The sequence below is a fragment of the Scyliorhinus canicula genome, chromosome 18 (genome assembly GCF_902713615.1).
Source record: "Scyliorhinus canicula chromosome 18, sScyCan1.1, whole genome shotgun sequence".
Taxonomy (NCBI): domain Eukaryota; kingdom Metazoa; phylum Chordata; class Chondrichthyes; order Carcharhiniformes; family Scyliorhinidae; genus Scyliorhinus; species Scyliorhinus canicula.
The window spans coordinates 24,249,517-24,257,731 of NC_052163.1; the positions used below are offsets into that span (position 1 = coordinate 24,249,517).

The 8,215-nt window shown below is 47.1% G+C and overlaps 1 protein-coding gene across 3 annotated transcripts in view; it reads left to right on the forward strand.

Annotated features, from left to right (window-relative positions):
- The window catches only part of LOC119953465 (platelet-derived growth factor subunit A-like), a 96,297-nt gene extending 88,661 nt beyond the window's left edge, over nucleotides 1-7,636 (forward strand). For all 3 annotated transcript variants that reach the window (XM_038777778.1, XM_038777780.1, XM_038777779.1), the window contains one exon: nucleotides 7,141-7,636. In XM_038777778.1, the coding sequence (XP_038633706.1) occupies nucleotides 7,141-7,180 (40 nt within the window). In that variant the 3' untranslated portion in view covers nucleotides 7,181-7,636. The remainder of the gene's footprint in view (nucleotides 1-7,140) is intronic.
- Nucleotides 7,637-8,215: the final 579 nt, after the last annotated feature.

Genomic DNA, 8,215 nt, shown 5'->3' on the forward strand with positions numbered 1-8,215 from the left:
TTAATTAATAGTCCCGGTTGTAACCAATTAGCGTGCGGCATATACCTCAGCGCTTCCCCCGGAGGCATCCTGCCTTTAGCCCTCTTTTTCTCTACTTTTCAAAAATGGCGCTTCACCCGGTTATGATTCTGGGCGCCTCATATAGAACATAGAACAGTACAGCACAGAACAGGCCCTTCGGCCCTCGATGTTGTGCCGAGCAATGATCACCCTACTCAAGTCAACGTATCCACCCTATACCAGTAACCCAACAGCCCCCCCCCCCCAATTAACCTTATTAAAAAAAATATTTAAAAAAAAAAATTAAAAAAATTTTTTTTTTTTTATGACTTGATCTTGGTGGGCCGCATAAAAACCTTTGGCGGGCCGCATGCGGCCCGTGGGCCGTAGTTTGCCCACCCCTGCCCTAGGTGGTCGGTGAGTGCTCGATTAAATCACCACCTTGTTTCCCTTCCTTTTACTGTCAACAGGCTTTTTCTGATGTCAGATTCTCCCTACATTCGCCTGCTTGCATTTAGGGACTTGCAGCGTGTCCAATCAGGAACACAAAAATGTTCTTCTGCCCAGAATTCATTTGCTGCTTTCCTGGCAGATGTGGCTAATTCGGCCTTGTTTACCAGTAGTGGGAATGTATTATCTTTGGCAGCTCGCAGAGAAAGTTGCTGAAGCGGGGATCAAAAAAGAAGCTGCAGAAAATCATCTGTGATTTGAATCATCTGTTTCTGATGCACGAATCAAAACATTCAAAGGTGCAATTCGATCCCTTCTGGTCGTGTCTAGTTTATGGACCACTGTTTGGGTTTAGGGACAGGATGCTCAGCTGCCAGTGGAGCTACGAATGGGCTCATGAAACATTGGACATATCTATACTAGCAAAAAAAAAAAACTATTTTCCTCTGCCTGCCCGACCTCTCACTATTTCTATGTGGCCTTTTCACTGGTCAGGTAGGTTTTCGGTGCAAATCGCACATGGTCCTCTCCTGGAGTCGGATGTGAGGACCCCAGGAAAGTTGTATTTCTCCCGAATGCTATTTTCATGTGTTGGTGTGGGTTTTACAAGCACTTTAAAAAAAAAAGCACGTCCTTGGAAAGTTCATGAATACTGGGGGAAGTTGCTGATGAATCAGCAACAATCTGAAAGGTGAGTATAATGTGTTTTCACACCTTCAAATGTCACTATTAGGTGATGTTTGATATTGCAGATGTGTTTTTAATGCAATGGTTTGTCACAGGGTACTGTCTGGCAAAGGTGAGTTGACCATTACATTGACCACCATTGTATCAATGTTGACAAGCAAGTGTCATGCATTCAAAAGTGTAGAAAACTATGTTGGTAAACTCTCCTGTTGGGCACTGGAATATAAATGTACAGACAGCTCTGTGGTGGTAAAAAAAAAACTCCAGCTTAAGGTAGAAAAAAAATCCAAGGATATGCCCCCTTCCATTGATGGACAGATAATCTGCTTTGAAATGGAGAAGAGACCATCTCTCCTTTCAATTTCATGCTTTGCAGTTGGAAGCTAATGTTTGGACAGTTGTAACCATTATGAATGCTTGACTGAGTTCTGAAAGCTCATGGTCTGTTGCCGCAGGTACTCAGGAGAATTACCTGACAGTTTTGTGAAGTTGTAATAACATACTCTGTCTTTGATGTGATTTTAGTCTTCATGGCTATTTGTTCGCATAACTTAATGGACTTGTAAAGGATTCACTTTTTTAAATGGTGGACTTTTTTGCAGCAACAAGGGCAGTGTGTCTGAATGAAAGTTTTATTAGATTGTCACAGGTTTAAATTTTACAACTGCATTTTAAATAATTCCCAGGGCTTTGCTTGGCTCCTCAGGACCTGCCAGATTGTGTGCGACCACCACCTCCAACTCATGCTTGCTGCCCTGGGGGTGTGCATGACATCTACATGCTGGGGCACTCGGAGATCCCTGTTGTCTTCAAGGACCACCCTAGGATGACAGGACAGTTCATGGGGAACAAGGGATACCCGGTGAGGTCATGGCTGATGATGCTGATGCAGAGGCCTGAGACCGAGGCGGAGACCCGATACAATGGTGCCCACGCTGCCACCTGGGCTGTCATTGAGCAGTGCATTGCAGTGTTAATGTAAACCTACTTGTGACACTAATAAAATTATTATTATTAGGACAGGGCTGTGTCCGTCAGCTCATCATCAGCCATGACCTCACCGGGTATCCCTTGTTCCCCATGAACCGTCCTGTCATCCTAGGGTGGTCCTTGAAGACAACAGGGATCTCCGAGTGCCCCAGCATGTGGATGTCATGCACACCCCCAGGGCAGCTCAACTCCCCCCATTTCCCTCCCTCCCCCCATTTCCCTCCCTCCCCCCAAATCCCCTCACACATTTCCATTCCTCCCTCCCTCGAACCCTCTCCCCATTCCCCTACACCCCCAATTCCCTCCATTTCCACCCATTCACCGTCTTCCCCCCCCCCCCCCCCCCCGCCCCCCCCCCCCCCCCCCCCCCCCCCCATCACACCATAGCAGGTTGACTGACAAGTTGGCAATGCCCGGATTACAGGTTGGCAACGCCATGGGGCAAGGCCCGAAGGGAGCTTTGAAGGGACCTGGGGGGTGGGGGGGGGGGGACTGATAGACCAGGGCCTGAAGGAGGGTTGAAGGGAGAGAGGCCTTATGGGGTGGGGGCCCAAACGGGGCGAGGCGATGGGGCCTGAACTGGCAGAGCTAGAAGAGAGGGCATTTGACAAACCCGTAACGAGGTGTCACTCACATGGGGGGAATGCTGCTACTGCCGACTGAGGAGCGGTAATTGTCGGCAAGGTGGAGGGGTGGGGCTGGGGGTGGGGCGCAGTATTAGTCTGAGATTAGGGTGCCATTTGGAGCTGGACCTGCCAGAGTTTTTATTTTTATAAATGTTTTTTATTGGATTTTTGAACAAAGTATATTTGCTGTTATGTACACAGGATATGATATATATAAGTAAGCATCTGTTTGTGCTGGAGAGACAATTCCGGAGGGCAATTCTCGAATGGGTCCGGTGCCGGTGTTGCACCTTGCTTCTCCGGGATGGATTTCGCCACTGGTGCCATCTCGTGCTCATTACCGCTTCAGCCGGCCCTCCCGTCTTCCCTCTGTATTCTCCTTTTTCTCTGTTCCTGTGGATGTTAAGTTAGTTAACGTTTCCCTGCCTCCACCCCCCCCCCCCCCCCCCCCCCCCCCCACCCCACCACCACCACCACCTACCTCCCTGGCTCTCCTCTATTGTTCCCTGTCTCTTCCCTCCTGACCCCCACCCCCCCACCTCACGTCCCAGTCTATCTCTCCCTTTCATGCTTTGGCTGCTTTCCCTTGGTTCTCGGCTACCTGGCTATTCTTCCTCTTGTACGTTGGCCACAAACAGGTCCCGGAACAATTGGGTGAATGGCTCCCACGTTCTGTGGAAGCCGTCGTCTGACCCTCGGATGGCGAATTTAATTTTCTCCATTTGGAGAGATTCCGAGAGGTCGGCCCGCCAGTCTGCAGCTCTGGGTGGTGCTGCTGACCGCCAGCCAAACAGGATTCGACGGCGGGCGATCAGGGAGGCAAAGGCAAGGGCGTCCGCCCTCCTCCCCAGGAATAGATCTGGCTGGTCTGAAACCCCGAAGACCGCCACTTTCGGGCATGGCTCCACCCTCACCCCCACCACTTTGGACATTGCCTCGAAGAAGGCAGTCCAGTACTCCACAAGCCTGGGGCAAGACCAGAACTTGTGGGCATGGTTGGCTGGGCCTCCTTGGCACCGTTCACATCTATCCTCCACCTCCGGGAAGAACCTACTCATACGGGTTCTTGTTAAGTGGGCTCTATGTACCACTTTTAGTTGCTTCAGGCTGAGCCTTGCGCAGGTGGAGGTGGAGTTGACCCTATGCAGTGCTTCGCTCCAGAGTCCCCCCCCTATCTCAATCCCCAGATCCTCCTCCCATTTCATTCTTGTTGGCCCCTTCCACCAGTCGGTCATACATGTTGCTACAGTTTCCTTTCTCTAATATGCTTGGGCCAGTAACTCTTCCAGCAATGTCTGTCGTGGCAGTTATGGGTAAGTCCAGATGTGAACGGTGCCAAGGAGGCCCAGCCAACCACGCCCACATGTTCTGGTCTTGCCCCAGGCTTGTGGAGTACCGGACAGCCTTCTTTGAGGCAATGTCCAAAGTGGTGGGGTGAGGGTGGAGCCATGCCCGAAAGTGGCGGTCTTTGGGGTTTCAGACCAGCCAGATCTATTTCTGGGGAGGGTAAGTCCTTGTCTCCTTTTGTAGGTAGTTTCTGAGCTGCAGGTACCTTAGCTCATTCCCCTGGCTAGCTAGAATTTCTCTGCCAGTTCGTCCAGTGTCGCAACCCTGCCATCGGTGTATAGGTCCCTGACTGTCAATGACCTCCCCGTCCTGTCTCCACCTTTTGAAGGTGGCATCAGTCAGTGCTGGTGTGAACATATGTTTGTTGTAGATGGGAGGTTTGTCCGACATTTTGGTCAGGCCAAATTGCTGCCGTGGCTGGTTCCAGGACTGGAGGGTGGCTATCACCACCGGGCTGCTGGAGTGTTTTTTAGGTGGGGATAGGAGTGCCGCCGTGACGATGGCCCGGAGGGAGGTCCCCTTATAGGAGGCCTCTTCCGCACGCACCCTCTCCGCTTCTGGCTCCTTGATCCATCCCCTAGTTCGCTCGGCCGTCACCATCCAATGGTAGAATTATAGGTTTGGGAGGGTAGCCCTCCCCTTGGTTTTGTTTTTTGTAAGACCTGGACCTCTAGAGTTTTCAGGTCCCGCACAGTTCATTCCCGGCGCAGTTCACCCCAGCCTCCAAATTAATTATGAAGTGTGGGTGGATTGCGAACCACACAATGGGAACAGCACCTCATTTACAGCCGCAGACCACACTTAGAAATTCCTCGAGAGAATTGTGCTCATTATTTGCAGGTTCATTTGTAATTTTGTACTTCATTTTATTAACTTTTTGGTGTTAGCTGTGGCTCGTGTGGCAGTACTGTCACCTCTGGATCAGAAGAATTAGCCTTCAAGGCCCATTCCAGGACTTGAGGATAGAATTTAAAGATGGCACTCCCATTGAAGTTGAGGGAGTGCTGCACTGTTAGAGGTGCTGTCTATAGGTCGAGACATTAAACCAATGCCCTGCCACGTGGCAGTATTTTGAAGGAGACTAAGGGAGTTAGTCTCAATGTCTTGGCCAATATTTTAATCACCCAATAAATACAGGTACCGTGAAAACAGCTTACAACTGGTCATAGATCATAGAATTTACAGTGCAGAAGAAGGCCATTCGGCCCATCAAGTCTGCACCGGCTCTTGGAAAGAGCACCCTACCCAAGGTCAACACCTCCACCCTATCCCCATAACCCAATAACCCCACCCAACACGAAGGGCAATTTATCATGGCCAATCCACCTAACCTGCACATCTTTGGACTGTGGGAGGAAACCGGAGCACCCGGAGGAAACCCACGCAGACACGGGGAGGATGTGCAGACTCCGAACAGATAGTGACCCAAGCCGGAATCGAACCTGGGACCCTGGAGCTGTGAAGCATTTGTGCAATCCACAATGCTACCGCGCTGCCTGTCATTGTCACGTTGCTGTTTGTGGGAGTTCCGCATTAAATTAAAAATATGAATACACATTCATTGGCTCTGAAATATTTTGGGAGCTCCTTCGGTCATGAAAGGCGAGATATATAAATGGAAGTCTTTATTTTTTTTAAAAGTCACCCACTCTTAATAATGAAATGAGCTTAGTTGTCTATGCAAGTGCTTGAGGAGTTTAATGTGTTTTATAATCCCAGATTATTAGGAAGAATCACGTTTAATGTGGTTAAAGTCAAAAGAATGCATGTTATCTGAGCAAATGCCTATCTCTGCTCTCATATCTTGAAAGGTAACAGCACTCCGCCTACTGGCAACAGTAGAAACAGCGACTCAAACTATATCCCTTGATCAACATGCCCTTTGCGTACTTTGCATCTGTACTCCTTAAATGTTTAGATTGAGCTTCTATCTCAAAGTCTAATTTTAAAAAATGTTAGAAGGCCAGACTTTTGTGTTCAAATGGGGAATTGGAGGCTGACTGAGGATTGAGGGTGTTGGAAATTAACTCTCCAATCAGGACTGCGGAAGAAGCCTATCCAAAATGGTTGTCCTCTCCTTTGATCAACAGTTTAAAGCAGGAAGCAGACAGCCAGAGATTATAGTTCAGACTGTAGGTCGTGAGGGTCTGGATGAGAAATGGTCAGTTTCATTTCTGCTTTGTGAATATTATCAAGGACGTGTATTTGATCATTTAAAGAGCTCATTCCACCAAAGGTTAGTTGCTCTACAGCAGCACATTGGAAACATTGCTCAAGGTGAATTGGGAACACATCCTTATTGGGAAAACAGGCCTTTATTCCAATTTACATTGTTTGAACTTTTGTCATAATTAAGAATTGCTGAGGTGCAGGAAAACATTATTTTGAAACCTTGTTAAGATAGAACATATCTATGTTTTTTTCCATTACTTTCTAATCAATTCCACGTTTTGTACCACTGGCAAAGATCTAATAAAATATTTACACGATGTACTTCTGTGTTCATCGAGCTGAGGGAACACTTTTTTCAATTTCGCCACAGCATCTGTCGCTACCTGATTCAAAACATTTTTTGAATCATTGAAGAGGAAAGATTCCTGTCAAAAGCCTTGTGAGCAGCTGCTATACCTGTGTGAGTTGTGTCATCTCTCACACCAACCAAACCTATATAGACATTTGAAATGAGAATGCTGACAAGCAAAGTTTTGTGCTTAAAACATGTGAGCACCAGGACTGTTTGGGGCTGAACGGACACACTGGGAGAAGATATGGTTGTCATGGTCATCAGAGAGAAAAAAAACTTGGACATTATCAACCTTAGAGGATGTTTTCCTGAAGTGCAAGGCCATCATTCAAACCCAGAAAAAAAAACTCCCAGTAAAACAGGGAAATTAGAATACTAATCTGAACTATTTTTTTCCTCTTCGGAATCCATTCTACCACTCCGTCCACTGACTAACTAGTAAAAACAGAATCAAATCATCAGTGGTTTGCACTCAGTTATGTTATAAAATATCTCACGCTATTGTTTCTTTTCCAGATTTCCCCCAAAATATTATCGACAATCAACTGACAACTGAAGTGTAATCTCACAGCCAGCATACGACACCAAAAGGACAGAAATGGAAAAGGAATGAACATATTGCATGCATCGAGGAGGCAGTCTTCTCTCTCTCTCTCTCTCTCTCTCTTTCTGGACAGTGCAAATGGCCCACGGAAGACAACCAGGAGCTGAGGCTATTAGGGGTGTTTTGTGCTGTGGGTTCTCCATCACTGAGGACTCTGCCCGAACCACTTGCGATGTGCAATAATTGAGAAGCGCTTCCTCACCTTTACTACACTTCTCCATAGTACACAACAAGCCACGTGCAGCAGTTCCCAGGATTAAGATGATCGATCCTCAATCTGGGAACTCTGAATCAAGGACATATTTTGTTTAATTTTGTAACTTTCATTTTTGCTGGAAAGGGGCTTATGGTACAAACCGAAGATTTATAACTACACTTTGTAACAGTAAAAGAATAAAACCAACAAAAGAAAAAAAACACTTTTAGTTTGGTCTTCATTTTGACAAACCAAGTGTTAACAGAGTCTTGCTCCATTATTCTGAAATGAGTGCCCGGAGATGAGCGATGATAGGAACTTCACAAGGTTCACTGACAAACTAATCTGGTAAATCCCAAAGGTATTTCATCTCACAGTGACTCGAAACTCGGAATTATTCAAGTAACTTGGGGCAACTTGTCAAATCTTGAAGGATAGGATGATTTGAAATTATTATTTGCCCAGGAAATGTTCTGAGATTCAGTTGTAAATTGCTTGCACTCTTTTCGTAAAATCTATCATTTCTCACACACCTTAGGACCAGCGGTGAGGTGAGGTGCAGGGAAACAGAAGTTGCCATTGGGAAGTGATTGTGTTCATTTGTTTTGTGTGCGTGTAAATCCTTTTATTATCACCTCATTTCTCTTCTCTCAGTGACACTTTTCAGGTGGCCCCCATCCTTTTCCTCCCCAAACTCAAGGACAATGTCTTCGCCCACGTCGCTGCCTGCCTTTTCTGGAACTCCTACATTTGAATCCCTCTAATCTGGCCACAGTATCGGAACAGCTCCT